The 16,330-nt window shown below is 43.1% G+C and overlaps 1 protein-coding gene across 2 annotated transcripts in view; it reads left to right on the top strand.

Moving 5' to 3' along the window:
- The window catches only part of rsrc1 (arginine/serine-rich coiled-coil 1), a 112,305-nt gene that overhangs the window by 89,628 nt on the left and 6,347 nt on the right, over positions 1-16,330 (top strand). For both annotated transcript variants that reach the window (XM_070829630.1, XM_070829629.1), the window contains exon 7: positions 632-703. In XM_070829630.1, the coding sequence (XP_070685731.1) occupies positions 632-703 (72 nt within the window). The remainder of the gene's footprint in view (positions 1-631; positions 704-16,330) is intronic.

Consider the following 16,330-nt stretch of genomic DNA (forward strand, 5'->3'; position numbering starts at 1 on the left):
TGGCATTATATTTTTTAATGTGGCTTAACATCTTGATTATTCAGGGGGAAAGGCGGAGGAAAAGGGAGCCGAGACAACACGGCTCATGATGAGAGATGCTTAAAATGCCCTGACGAGTGTTTACTCCCGCTGCCTCACTTTCTCTTAAGCTTTTCATTATGCCGAGACGATAAACACCCCTCAGGAAGATGGGCTGACTTTTACAGGGGTATGAAGGCAAAGCAGAGAAGGGTGCTGCCTGGTAGGGAAAGGAGGAGAAGGCATGAGTCATATTTTTGTTGATTTGTGCACTTACTGTTGATCAGATGATGTGTTATCTGGTAATTTTCTGCATTATTTGTGATGAGTATCAATTTGTTTTAAAAACGCAGTGCATCCTGCGGAAATAACTTTTTCTATATTTATTTTTTTGAAAATTTAGATTAAAAGGGGTACATTTATTTATTTGTTTGTTTTTATTTAATTTTCAGTGCAATAATCATATATTATAAATAATTATTACAACAATCAATTCCTTAATAGCTCACTTAATCTTTAAATGTGCTCAATATTTTCTACAACAAAAGCATTCTAAGGGGTTCCTGAGGTTCGCTTTGCTCCTAACTCTACCATCCGCTGTCTGTCTTTACAGCTAAGACGGACGAGGTGCTGAAGGCTAAAGTAGCCAAGAGAGAGGAGGAGGCCCGGAAGAAACAAGAGGAAGGTGAGTTGTACGCATATGCCCGTGTGTCTGTCATAGGCCAAACATGTGGACACCAATACCACAGCTGTTCTACACAGGCAACACTCTCACAAAGGAAAGCAAACATGTATGAAGCAGAAAATCAAACACAAATTGCAATATCAACCTTGTAGGTAAGGTAACAGTTGAAACAATGAAATAATTCAAGTTAGCTTTGTTGTATATTTTGTTCTCAAATAGCCACTGATATCACGTTTGAGGAGCGGGCACACTAAATACAAATACATTTTCAAGACTCTGTTGCACCACGCCTATTAGTGATTTTAGACACTTAAACACATCTAATATGTTTAGATTAACAGACTGACACAAGCGCCCTCGCCTTGTAAATGAGAATTCCTCCTTTGCAGTTCATCAATACTTTGCAAAACATGAACTTAGAGATGCTGATTACACTCCTTAGTTTTTATTAAGACAGCTGTAATCTACATAAAGATGCATAGTAGATGTGCAATTCAGAAATGTGCCTAGCATTGCAGGCAATAAATTTATCCTGCCAACCTGAACCCCCCCCCCCACACACACACACACACACACACACACACACATTACCGTCAACACAGGACAAGCATGCACACACACATACACACACACAAAGATTATCTCACACTTTCAAATAAAGTCAAGAGTAATTTGCAGTGGATATGCTAGCAGTAATAAAAGTCCTTAGATAGAATAATGGCCCTGGTCCCTGTTCTGACCAGAGCATGATATAAATGAGAATATCAAATGTGCTGTTATCAACTGCACTCTGTGTGTATGTGCACGCACACACAGGCCTGTGTAGTAGAATAATTTGTTCTAGTGTGGGTGTTTTTAGATTGCTGGATTCTCTCCCCACTCTTTTGTGTAATGTTTTGTGTTCACACCGAGCAGGCATGGCAGTGTGACCTTTAAAGTTTGCTGACCTTTTAGCCAAATGAAAGTCCAGCCATCAGAAACTAATTAGCCCTGCACTCTTGCTTTGGTCCCCTGATTCTGGGAAGAATTTATTCCCTCCTTCTCTCTATTTCCCCCTGTTTTGTCTTATTTTCTTTTTTCAGACTCTCCAACATTCTCACATTAATATTATTCATTTTTCTTGGTCTTGGCGCTCTGTCTCTTCCTCCCTCCCATTTCGGCTTCCTCCTCCTACTTTCTGTCTCACGTACGCTCTCTTTCTTCCCACCTCCTTTTCTCCTCATCAACCATTTCCACCTCTCTGTGTCTTTCTTACTACTTCCCTTCTCCTGCCTCTCTCTTCTCTGTGTGGAAGCATTGCCAAAGTGGTGACTAAGTGCCTTACTTGGGGCACCAGAGCAATGCTCCCAGTCAAATAGTTTTCTTAAGCTCGGTTCACACTGCACTGTTGCCTCTTTTTGGATTCAGTTGACTCTTTCTCCCCTTTGCTCAAAGCTCTCTCATCCTTCACTCCAACTGTTCGTTCTGTGTGAAATAAGGTGTTGTGCTTGATTGTGTAGTGGAACGGTGCAGTAAAGCGTGCTGTGCAGGCGCTGCCTTCGAGGACGATCATTTTATTCTTTTCCCTGCACAGGGACACATGAAGTGAGATCAGAGAGGCTCGGCAAAGTGGCCTTGATGACTCGCCCTTGCCTTGGTAGCAAGAGAAGCCAGTGGCACAGTCACAAATACACATGAACACACACACACACACCAGCAGAGTCAGCCAGCTCTATCCCTTTCTGCCCTTCCTCCCAGCACAACTAAAATGGAGGAGGTGGGCCACTGCTGCTGCTAAACAGCAGATCACCAGGGGTCTCCTTATTCCCCGCAGGGCCTCTTAGAGGTCAACACAACTAGAAAGTTTACACTTGAACCGCTAAGTCTACTAAAATGAGAAAACATTTAAAGCGAATGGAGGGGAGAAGTGAAGAACACTACCACCTACACTCCTCGTTCATAAATAGATTCACATCCTAGACTGGCAATGTGTTTGAGTTAGTTTAGCCCTAATCGAAACCATCGAGATCTGATTCATGTGCATGCTATGATATGCAAGCTATTATTGTAGCGAACTGTGGCTGCGTACCGCAGAGCCCTGCGAGAAGAGAAGGGTTTTTATCAGCAGGGTTTACTGAGGGAGAGAAAGGAGAGGATCAATAACTGACCCTGTGGTCATCAGTTAACAAAGTAGTGTTCACTTAAAAGGAGTGTTTGGCTCTCTGGTTAAGGGCAGCCAGATGATGCTATTGGTTGATAAAGGAAACATGCGATATGAAAGGGTGTGAGAATATGAGGGGAGGATGATTCCTTTGTTAGTTGCTTGCCTTGTTTAGGCTATTAAAGCTGAGATGTTGTTTGTGTGCCCAGGAGGCTTTTAGCTAACATAGTGTGTCCAGCTATAATAAGATGGACTGACTGCCAGTGTAACACAGTCTGTTTGTGTGGACTGGACTCACAGCTGGCACTTTACTCTGAACTAGAGTCACTGTGTGCGGTGGTGCTGTATGTAGGGATGAGCAGTCAGCCAAAATACTTACTACTCTCACTGACCGACCTAAAAATGCTCATTCTTCCCATTCTTGTGGGCACTATTATGCCTGCGTTCACGAGAACCTGCTTTATGTTTCAGTCAAATCCAAGTGATGCTTGTCGTCCATCTGAGATCCCCTTGGCTTTATTAAAACCTTGTGCTAATTCCTCCTGCTTTCCGTGTGCAGTAGCATTAAAGAGAAACATAACGCATCAACCAAATGGAATATAAAATTAGTGTCAAATGTTTGATAACCCCAATTCACTCCCATACACTCACATGCTGCTTCAAAGGGCCTTAAACATACACTCCGAACACTGTCTTCCAGTGAAATATGGGTGCTGTGTGTCGTTCAGGAGGCACTGACAGAAACATCTTTTCATTTGTGCAGCCGCTCTCCGACATACAGAATTATGTAGATATGGATTGGACACTAGCCTATAGCCTGCGGATGGTATTTTAGCCCTTATGCTGCTCTGTCCCCATTACCTCAAACCACCACCAGATTGGGAGATCATATATTTTAATGAGACGTATAATAGCTCTTTAACCCATATCATTAGGGGAATATATACCTACGGTTTGCTCTTTTGGCAGTTAAACGAAAGGACTGTTTCCCCAATTACGCGGTGTGTAGGACAGGTCACGGGTTGGGTGTGTACCTGACTGTGTGTGTCTGTGTTCAGGAATTATATGACCATTAAATATTCAGCCACGGGCCCCATCCAGCTCACTCTCAACTCTCCCCCCCCCCTTCACTTCCTCGACCTAGCATCCATTAACGCCTCATCACCGTTTAACTAGCTCTGTTGTCAATCACCACAGGGCCTCGGCTGAAACAGAAAATGTCTGGATTTGGTTTCTAGCCTCACTTGTTCACCATATAGGAAAGAGAGTGAGAGTACACATCCGTAACAACTATAGGATGCCTCAGTCAGAGACGATCAATAAAAGTGAAATACCATTAAGGGTACAGGTGACGTCTCCGTTTACTTCTTAAATGATATTTCTTTTGTTAGCTGTGATTACATGCTCTACTAAACAATTTGTCAGTCAGCTAAAATTTCTGCTCTGCTTGCAACCGCAGTGTGGGTGTGTGCGTCCATAATAAATGATGTGATCCCTTTTCTAATTGAAAATAATAACTAATCCGTGGATAACAAGCTCTTGTATAATCCAAAGCCATATCCCTTCAGTTCTGGCCTATCTCGGCTGTAATAAAAGACAGGAAATGAGAGGCAAGTGAGAGTGGTGGCTTGGACATTGACGCTTAATGTAATCTGCCTTGAAATCAAATTATTTGACCTGGAAAGCCTAACAATACAAAACTCCTGCCGGGCTGCTGTTAAATATTTAGCACGTGCCTGTCATGAATACAAATGGTGCGCAAATTAGAATCTACAGGCGCGTGACCCCCATATCACACCCCGAGAGCACAGGGGGGCTGGCTCTGCTTTAAATGTTTTAATTACCGGGGCCATGGTGTGGCGTGCCACGCTACCTCACCGAGCAGCATCGGCGCTGCTCGGGCTGCCACTTGAAGGACAAGCGGTGAAATTCATCCGCTGGTAAACACGAGTGATCTGGTGTCCATGATCTCATCACATTAACTAAAACATGGGGATTCAATAAGGAGAGTGTCTGGATTATACCAAGCTATAATTATAGTTCCCAGCATCCTCTCTCAGAGTAGAGCATCATACTTTTTTTAAACTGTTCTTTCCACTGGCTATATGATCTACCGTAGGACTCGAGGGAGGCACTGTATTGCTCTTGTGCACTCTGCGCTGAAGGAAGATCTGTCTCAGTGATTTTGATGTAAGAAAATCTGGTTTGTATCGATTCGGTATTGATTAGTGGAGTTAGCCTCATCTCCTGTCGTTACTTCAGATAAATGGCCTTATTTGTTGTGTTATTATGTTCAACACAATCATGCCAGGAACAGTCAGAGGAATATTGAACCGACACTTCATTGGCTTTATGGCTTCTATTTGTTGCAGGAATTAAAGGATGTTTTCTGCCTGTGTAGCACTGCAGAGAAAGTGTAAAAGAGAGCACACTGACAATCAATTACACCTTCACTTTAAAGGTCTGTTTGAAACGCAGTCTTACAGAAGTAACGTCCCACACTTATTTCAGATTTTTGTCCTGCCTCAATAATGATTGATTTAGAGATGAATAGTGCCACAGATTCAGTCTAGCCATCTCTCTTTTTTATTTTCTCCTCTCTCCTCCCTATTCATTCAGGTTTGTGGTTCCCCCACGTTGAAATGATTAGTTATGCAAGGCTTGTAAGCACTGAATCAGAGTTATGGTCCCCGGGGAAATAAATTTGGCAGAAAATCAGTGTGAGAAGATTTAATTATCACGAGGAGACCTTTTTTCCTTGCCTTGGCCCACTGAAGCCCAAACTCTCCTCCCTCCCTCCTCCCCCCTCTCTCTCTCCCTCTCTCTCTCATGCTATGCTCAGCTTTACACGCTGCAGCCAAAAAAAAAAAAAAGAAACCCTGGCGTGCAGTATGGACGCCAGCCCTCTCCTTGCCTTCCTCCCAATTTGTTTCATTGCACGGTGATAAGCCAAGCAATTACTGCTTTATTGATTTTTCATCACTGCAAATTTAAAGTTGATTTTTTTTCCCCCTTACCTCTCGCTTCCCCTTCTCTCCCTCGGAGATGGCTCGGCAAGGTGATTAGGTGACCTCCTGTCCTAAGCGCTGCTGGTCCTGTGAACGAGTGGAGGTGCATGCCGAATTCTGCTAACCCCCCCGTGACCCTTTGTTGTCCCGGGGTAATGGGATGCTGATGCTGCCCAGTGTGGCTGTCACTTCTGCAGCTATGGAGCCTATAGCGTAATCATTTCTATAAGGATATCTGTAGAATGACATGTTTGACTCGATAGCGGCCTAGCTATCTCTGCCATAGGCTAGATTACACAGAAATTGACCATGCACGCTTCCAACCAGTGTTCATTCAGGTCGAGGGGACAGGTGATTGACAGCACCCTTTTACCCTCTGCGATTGGTAATCGTTTTCTTGGGTCACTCTTATCAATTAACCTGCTACCAGTAGTCCGATGTATGTTCAGCAACCCCGCATGACTCACCAGGCTGATTTCTATTTCCCAGATTTACCATCCAGTCTGTTTAGGTTTAGGATGGTGTCAATTTGAAAAAAAAAAAAACATACATACATACACACATATATATACATATATGTGTGTGTGTGTGTGTGTGTGTGTATATGTATATATATATGTGTGTGTATATATAAATATAAATGTGTATATATATGTATGTATGTATGTGTGTGTGTGTGTGTGTGTATATATATATATATATATATATATATATATATGTGTGTGTGTGTGTGTATATGTATATATATATGTACAGTGGGGCAAAAAAGTATTTAGTCAGCCACCAATTGTGCAAGTTCTCCCACTTAAAAAGATGAGAGAGGTCTGTAACTTTCATCATAGGTACACTTCAACTATGAGAGACAAAATGGGGGGAAAGAATCCAGGAAATCACATTGTAGGATTTTTAATGAATTAATTGGTAAATTCCTTGGTAAAATAAGTATTTGGTCACCTACAAACAAGCAAGATTTCTGGCTCTCACAGACCTGTAACTTCTTCTTTAAGAGGCTCCTCTGTCCTCCACTCGTTACCTGTATTAATGGCACCTGTTTGAACTCGTTATCAGTATTAAAGACACCTGTCCACAACCTCAAACAGTCACACTCCAAACTCCACTATGGCCGAGACCAAAGAGCTGTCAAAGGACACCAGAAACAAAATTGTAGACCTGCACCAGGCTGGGAAGACTGAATCTGCAATAGGTAAGCAGCTTGGTGTGAAGAAATCAACTGTGGGAGCAATTATTAGAAAATGGAAGACATACAAGACCACTGATAATCTCCCTCGATCTGGGGCTCCACGCAAGATCTCACCCCGTGGGGTCAAAATGATCACAAGAACGGTGAGCAAAAATCCCAGAACCACACGGGGGGACCTAGTGAATGACCTGCAGAGAGCTGGGACCAAAGTAACAAAGGCTACCATCAGTAACACACTACGCCGCCAGGGACTCAAATCCTGCAGTGCCAGACGTGTCCCCCTGCTTAAGCCAGTACATGTCCAGGCCCGTCTGAAGTTTGCTAGAGAGCATTTGGATGATCCAGAAGAGGATTGGGAGAATGTCATATGGTCAGATGAAACCAAAATAGAACTTTTTGGTAAAAACTCAACTTGTCATGTTTGGAGGAGAAAGAATGCTGAGTTGCATCCAAAGAGCACCATACCTACTGTGAAGCATGGGGGTGGAAACATCATGCTTTGGGGCTGTTTTTCTGCAAAGGGACCAGGACGACTGATCCGTGTAAAGGAAAGAATGAATGGAGCCATGTATCGTGACATTTTGAGTGAAAACCTCCTTCCATCAGCAAGGGCATTGAAGATGAAACGTGGCTGGGTCTTTCAGCATGACAATGATCCCAAACACACCGCCCGGGCAGCGAAGGAGTGGCTTCGTAAGAAGCATTTCAAGGTCCTGGAGTGGCCTAGCCAGTCTCCAGATCTCAACCCCATAGAAAATCTTTGGAGGGGTTGAAATTCCGTGTTGCCCAGCGACAGCCCCAAAACATCACTGCTCTAGAGGAGATCTGCATGGAGGAATGGACCAAAATACCAGCAACAGTGTGTGAAAACCTTGTGAAGACTTACAGAAAACGTTTGACCTCTGTCATTGCAAACAAAGGGTATATAACAAAGTATTGAGATGAACTTTTGTTATTGACCAAATACTTATTTTCCACCATAATTTGCAAATAAATTCTTTAAAAATCAGACAATGTGATTTTCTGGATTATTTTTTTTTTTCTGTCTCTCATAGTTGAAGTGTACCTATGATGAAAATATATGTTGAATGTAAAAATCTGTCTTGATTCAGTTAATGTTAATAACTGGAAGAATTTTTTTTTTATTGTTTATAAAAAACAATGAACTAAATAAGCATAGTGATATATAATTCTTTGACATTTTGGTACATTTGTTTTTGGAATTTGTAGTTAAATAATATTTGTTGTATATAATACATTTGATATTTGTAAAAAAAAAATCTGAAAATTGAAGACTGAATCTAGTTAAATTAACAGTGTGATCAATTCAGCCTTAGTGAGTGAGCCTTACTTTTGGGGCTTTGATTTTAGAGCAGTAGTTTGCTGCTCTAACTGAAAACATTCCCAGCATGTTAAAGTGGCTTTTACACACACACACACACACACACACACACACACACATGTATGTCTGGACATGATCATACATAGCAATAGCGTACTTGGCGCAGTCTAACAGGGTGGTCAGACTGCTGTTAGACACACCCGCAGACTGTTGCAGGTCAAAGTGCATCCTGGGTGGCATCCTGGGTGGCTCTGGCCATGTGGTGGCCTCAGCACGGTTTGTCATTAGACATTAGACGTCACTTAAGAGTGTGTGTGTGTGTGTAAGGAGGCAGTAATATGTGTGTGTGTTTTGGTAGTTGTGTGCATATTGGGGGGCTTTGGTGGCACCACACTGTGTCATTAAGTTTTTGCACTACTGCCATACTGCACACAAATACCAACACTTCACTGAAACGGCCAACAAGATATTGTCAGCAAACGTGGAGCAACATAGAACAAACAGCAATAATGCACACTGACATAAACATAGCAATTTTAAATCCACAAATGACATGCCGTACTCTACATGTCGCTACATTCGAGGCTGTTGGTCAGTTCCCTTATTGTCACTGTTCACATGGATTTACAGCTGCATTTCCACATACATTACTCACAAACTGTGCATCTCAGTGTACATCCATCACAAACTCAAACTTGCAGAGATGAGAATAGATGGTTTTCCCAGTGAGGGCCTCAGCAGGATTTAAATTGAATTAACTGTTGTGTCATTCTTGAGTTTTAGATTGTAGCCACTTAGGTTTCTCGAGTTATACCTGTGTTTGTAACCCTTTTATGCTTTGAGGTGCATGCCTGACCCTGATAGAGAGCATTGTCTCAAAGCCTGATTATGAGCACATGATGCACGCTGTCTGTTGATCCATGGGTATGGATTCAACACAATTTGCATCTTTACATTACTATTTTAAGGGGTACAAAAACGCCATGCAGGCAAATATTGTCATATTTTTGCTTCTTATTCAGGAATAAGCTGTTTCTGTAGCATCGGGACAGGTCCGGTCCGGTGATCCCACACTGGAGAAGGAGGAATGTTCAGGGAGAAGGGAAGCTGGCAGAGTTGGGTGCAGTGAGTGTGGGATAGGGTAACAGTTGGAGAATGAGGAGTGAGAGGAAGTGCACCATTATATACTTGTGCACACACATAATCAGCCCCCCTTGCATACTAGTACAGCTGACAGAAATCAAACATATCAGGATTGACTGATCATTATAGTCACACAACTATTCATGCATTTCTTTCCTGTAATTTAAGCCATGTAGGGAAATAATTTACAGTTTTAGATTTACATGCAAATGATGATGTCATTCTTGTTTTGTTATTTTTGCACGATTCCCTCCAATAAGGCAGCATGCGACAGAAAAAAGCAGGGCAATATATTACACAGTGCCAAGGTTATTAGTCTACAACTGAGGTCAGACGAGGAGGAGTGGGGGGCATTAGCCTAATTAATTGCTACTCAGACACACTCTCTCACACACACGCACACACACACACACACATACACGGCCATGACCTTTACTAATATAGTTTGTAGCAGACCACACAAACAGAAGACTCTCTGTCCCTTTTCCACTCTCACCAACACACACACACACACACATATGCACACACATACACACACACACCCTGTCAGGAGCCAGCAGAATGAAAGGGGAGAATCAATTACAACCCAACTAAGGGGAAGGAGTTGGCTGCTTGATGGCTACATGTCAAGAAGCCTGTAGGTCACGAGGTGTGTGCGCCTGTTTGTGTGTTGACGTTCACGTATTAGTGGATGTGAAAATCGAGCCCGTTTCCTGGATTCAGATTACATCATTTTCATTTTAAAGACCTTGCTCCAATTAAGTAATTAGTTGCGTGGTGTTTCTCTAATTATAGAGTTGTTCATAAAAGAGCTGCTGACCAGCCTGGGATCGAAAAATGGAGACCGCTGCACTTTTTCCCGCACGCACACACTCAAACACACACATATAAACAGCCTAGTTGAACATCAAGTTAATGCAGTCAAATGCATGTTATTTCTGGTAAAGGGCAGGGCAGGACTCTATATTCTAATCACACTAAAACAGCACTGTGCTTAATAAAGAGCTCCTTGAGTCTCACAGACAGACAGGCTATTTTTGTACTGCAGGTTACTGAACAGTTAGGAGAGGGAGTAGTTAAAGGTAAATGTTCTTTCATCTGAGGCTGCCATACGGCACTTATTTGTTATCTTTCAAACCTTTTGCTATTTTACAGTAAATACAAGCTGTCCCATAGTCTTCTGTGTGTTTAATAAACCAGCCCTAACCGGAGAATCCACTTAAAAATGTCATAACGCACGGGTGTGTCACCGGGAAAAATTCCCTCTGTTCCTAAAATAAAATTACTTTCATGCTGAACAGAAGTTTTTATTCACTGAGAATTTGATTGAATATAAGGAAACAAAAATTGGATGCAAAATGTTAGGAATGCCACCAGTCCCCCTTTTCGAGCCCGTCGACAGAGAAAGTGGCTGTGATCTTGAAGATCTCACCACTCAGCCTGTGAAAGCTTCAGTATTTAATGAGATTCTGTGATGCTGCCCAGGCACAGGACATCGACTAACACTCATACCGCTCTCTTTCTCTCCCTCACACACACACACACACACAAATGCGCACACACAGTGACAGAAACACACCCACCTGGTTTTGGTTAGCCCTCTCTGTTTGCGGTCAGCACCATGCAGTCAGGTCAGCAGGAGCAGTCAGGTCTTAGCTAGGATTTCAGATAAATAGCTGACTTACATGCAGTAAATGTACAGTAGGTGCTTTTAAACTTTGTTTGCACTGGTTTCCCAAAAGGTAAACCCTTGTGTTTGGCAATGAATGCATTATTTATCCACATGATAATGATAGGTACAATGTCAACAAGGCAACAATAAACATGTCATCCCTGATGAATGGTAACTTCTCAATCTGAGCCAGTCACAAGTAAATACTGTACATTACTTTTTCGAGCTGCTATGTAAACAGTGTATTTGAAAGCAGAAATGCAGCATGCGTTCCATCATATTCCCCAAAAATGTGTCACATCAAAGTCTCGTAAGTTATGTCTGAGGTTTGGATGACATGAACTTGAACAAGCAAATAACGTAGCAAGTCTTCAGATCAGTCAGTGGAGTTTTGATGGCAGAATCAAACAATTACATGCATCATTTTTTTTGTAAATGGAGTCTGTGGCTTCAAATATTGGGCTTGATAGATAGATGGAAGGATGGACCAGGGCCAGACTATTGCTCCTCCTTATGATTTCATTATGAGCACAGACAGAAGGAGGCTAAACACATGCATGTAATTGTTGTAGCAGGCTTTTGTTGTACAAATGGGGAGAATGTGCTGTTGTGTCATTGAACCAGGGTCAGTTCAGGCGAGGAAGTTGAGAGGATAGATGAGCAGAATGGTGGTTGAATGACAAAAGGGAGCGGTGTGGTGAGCAGGGAGGGATGAACGAAGATGTGGAAGGAGATAGCCAAGCATGGCGCGTGGCTGCCATGTCATCCTGTCATTAGCAGGTTGTTTGGGTCTTTAATTCATCATTCAGACCTTTATTGACTGGAGAGTGGGAGATCGCTATCACTCGGAGACACTATAAGAGCGTGTGTGTTTGCCACTCAGTCACCAGCTGCTCTTCATTTCCTGATGCCAAAAAGATATCACATAAACATATCGTCAACTAACGCCCAAGGCTACGTGGCCATTTTATCCTAAAATGGGATCATGTGTGGTATCCTCCAAAAGTCTTACAGAGCTCACAATTAAAGTGAGAGGTTTAGGGGAGAGAACAGAGCAGAAGTGACGTGCAGCAGGCCTCTGATGACAGTGACAGGACGTCAGGACGGCAAACTCCACAGAGACCAGTTGACACAATGATAACAAGGTGAGCCCCGCAGGGGATCACTTGGCCCGTGTATGTGCTTGTGGTTGACGGTGCATTGTTTGGAGACACGGGTTGTGGAGACATGTGGCTTTTTTGGGTGGGGGAGGGGGGGGTGTAATATATGAGAGACTGCGCATATTACGTGTGTGTGTGGTCTTGTGGGAACGCACATTAGACTGGCTTAGCCACCTGCTCTGTCATTGGACATCACCCGGCTCACACACGCACTTACAAACACATACATACGCAGGCACGGACTCCTTGGGGACGCACTCAGGACATCTGGCTCGGCCTGTCAGAATTTTCCTTCATTTTGTGTGACCTGTTGACCCCGGCAGCCACAGGCGTCAGACAGGCATCAGCATCGCAGCGTCACATCTTGTCATTGTTGCAACGGCACCATTGGTGTTTTGCTGCCTTACAGACGACCTACAGATTTTGTGCAGCTGACGAGGAACTCCTGGTGGTTTAGCTTTTCTTGACATTTGGAGTGTTTTGATAGTTCAGGTGTTTCTCTGCTTGTCTCCTTGCTCATATGTCTGGACTGCTGATCTTTATTTCTCAGCTCCTTTCTTTCTTTCTCTCTTTCTTTCCTTCCTGTCTGTTTCCCTTACTCATTGAGGTCTCATTTTTCATTGCCTAAAGCTGCAGGGTATTAGTTATGCAAATATTGACGTGCAGCTTTGGCCTGCTAGCTATCAATTGAAATCAGCAAATCGATGGGCCTAATAGCTGCTCATTAGCCACTTGATGCATTTCCAGGGCTAACATCAGAAGCTGTCAGCGGCCCCTAATCAATACAGTCTAAAAGTATAACCTAACCAAGGCTTACACCAGACACCTTTCTAATAACATAAGTTGGCTGTCTGGCTCTCTTTGTAGAAGTAGAGCAATACGTCCGACTCAGTGACTGGACATACTTAAACTTCTGTCATATCAAAAACATATCTCATTAGCAGCAACATTCCCGGACACCAAACGGATACATTCGGTTTCTTAATTTATTCATTTTAGTGACAGCGTGATGGAATCATCCGTGAAGCAAAATGTCTCACAGAGAGTCATTTGGTGCTGATAATAAAATCTCATCAGTCGGATTTTAATAAGTAACCTATTGTTTCATTTTTTCTGTTGTTGTTCAGTCCAATTCCCAGGCATGCGTTGAAGCAGCCTGTTGTTTGGGCCTGCAGAATCGTACGGTAAAGACTTTGATGCAGCCAGGATGCTGCTGCTGAGAACAGGGCCAGACCGGAGCCCCTCTATCGCCCCTAGCACACAGCCCTGCTAAGCTTAACTCAGCTGTTTGATGCCAAGCTCTGCGAGTGTGTGCCTGTGTGCGTGCATGCGCGTATGTGTGTGTGTGTTTACCCAGCTCAGGGGTTACATAAACAAGAGCAGCTAGCCTACAGGTAAGACCCACAGGAGACCAGCCGAGAGAGCGAGTGAGATGGAGCGCCAGTCTCTTACCTTGGCATTCCCCCGGTGTTGTCGCCATTGCTGGAGCTGGATATTCACTAATGAAGGGAGAACTGGAAAATGACTAAAGGAGATAGCAAACAAAGTTACTGCACACACACACACACACACACACACTGAACACACTCGTACACGTGTGAGTGTGTTAATATAGTTAACTTGGTGGAGGCAAGCATCCGTGCATGTGTTTGTGTGCATCCCAGATGTATCTGGGGCTGCTGCAAAGAGATGGGGAGAATGTGGGCGGATGGGGGATTGGAGGCGGAGGCTGGCAGCGGGGCAGTTGGCCGCTGGTGCAGAGAGAGAAAGAGTGGGGAAGGGGATAGGGGAAGGAGGGGGGGCGGGGGGGGTACAGCGGAGATAAATCATTAGAGAGCAGGTTATTGGAAATGCAGGGAGATAAAAGAGTGAAGAAGCCAGTAATTGCCTTAAAGATCAGACTACAAAGCATTACTTTGGATTTTACAAGGCCAGCCAGCAACAAAAGAGCAGTAATTTATGAGCTCAGTGTAAAAGAATAGCATAATTACATTAAAAATTAATGCTAATGAGGGCTAAAATGGGGAAGGTGGTTATTATGAAAGTTTGTATTCATCTTCCCTGGGTTGAATGATGGCTAGTGGCTTGATTAATGGCTTAATTTCTATCAATTAGCAGGCAAAAAAAATCTCCACTGAGACGGGCCTAAATTGAGCATTGAATTACACATCTTTACTGCGGTGCGGGGAGAGAGGTAGGGGGGCAGAGTAAGGGAGGATACGTTATAGAAACCTGGGAAACCAAGAGATGTTGCTGTGTGTGAGCGTGTATGTGCACTTGTGAAAGCCGGGCACGAGTTGCAATACTTAGATAAATGTTTATTGTTGCATGTAGTCTGAGAACACGGGTTTGTGGACTGTGTGTTAGTGGTTTTACGCTTCCAGATAATTGAAAACAAATCTTTGTGAATTTGAATCTCTCTCTCTGACATATTGATTAAACTGGCCATATTAAAATGGGGTCACCTTTTTTCTGACATGACTTACTCTTATTCTTACTGTGCAGAGGGCATACTGCCCACCATACATAGTGCACAGTTTGCCTTTTCTTTGTCATGGCCTATTCATTTTTTAAACATTCATTAAATGCCTTTAAGCTCTCCGTTTGCCATATAATTCCAAAACACCGTCAAAGATTTGCCATAATTTGCGAGACCTCAATAAAACAAGCAGTTAGTTTATTTATTTTTTTCCACACAACAAGCGCTGCGGTAATTTAGCTGGCGCGCTAGTGCACTCAATTACTGGAATTAATCAGCAGCAGCAATATATTCAGCTCGGCTGCTCTTGATTGACAAACTGTAGACCAAAGTCAAGTTTACAAAGACATCGTTGCCATAGCCCAAGGCCTCTGCTCGCATGTATGTGTTGTTGAACAGCTCCCTCTCCTGGCGGGGAAGGGTAACTGCTGCACAACGCTCTCATTTTCAAGGCCGAGAGAGATGAGCTGAAATCTGTTTTCATTGGCTGGTTTGATTTTCTCTCCCATCATCTGCTCTTAATCAATGAAGTGGACAAACAGCTATTTAAAGAGAACAATAGCCTATTGATTCTGAGCCACTCATCAGCACCGCTGTCTGTCCAACTAATTTCAGTAATGAGATCGCGAGTGAATTTTCTCACTCCCTCTTTTATACACAGGCACACACACACACGCATGGGTGTAACTGTGCAGGAAGACAAACACGCGTTAACATATATTGCTTAGTCATTATCCATTATTGTAATCTGCAGATACAAAACAAAAGTTTATTGATTGAGTCCATTTCCTGGTTGGCAGTAATGGTTGTAATGCATTTCAGCTTCCAGATAAAAACACCATAGAGAGCTACCAATAACCTAATTTAAAGCAGTGCATACTGTACATTTAATTGTGTCTACTTTTGTTTCCTTTCCTTTCGGTCTCTTTCTCTCTCTCTCTCTCTCAGCTTTCACTTTATCCTCCTCTCATCACTGACAGAGCAGCGTCCCTAATGCGGTGACAATTGAGTCGACCTGTTAAATTAATTTGCCAGATAATGTGTCAATATTAAATATCAACTTTGACCTCTCCGAGCAGCAGAGTGTGCTCGCCCAGCTAGAGTATTGATTTTTGTCTGCCTCTAAGCTCGCTAGATCCGCACTCAAAGTCCATTATTTTTGATTTTCTCATGAAATACATATCTTTTCCCGCTGACATCTGACAAACAGCATATGGAAGTCATTTTATCTACTAATAATGTGTTTGTCAAAAAGTCTGAGGTCTTAATGGATTCCTGGATCGCACACGGACAGCACAGAAACAGACGGGCCTGCCAAAGAGATGCTAGCAGATAATGTGTGTGTGTGTGTGTGTGTGTGTGTGTGGGGGGGGGGGGGGGGTGTTTGTGGATACATGTCAGTACGCCAGTTTGTGTGGTAGTTCTTTATGTAGGGCATTCATGCTCAGAGGACAGCAGACAAGGGGTAATAGAAAAAGTGAA

Source organism: Pempheris klunzingeri, chromosome 4, assembly GCF_042242105.1.
Source record: "Pempheris klunzingeri isolate RE-2024b chromosome 4, fPemKlu1.hap1, whole genome shotgun sequence".
Taxonomy (NCBI): domain Eukaryota; kingdom Metazoa; phylum Chordata; class Actinopteri; order Acropomatiformes; family Pempheridae; genus Pempheris; species Pempheris klunzingeri.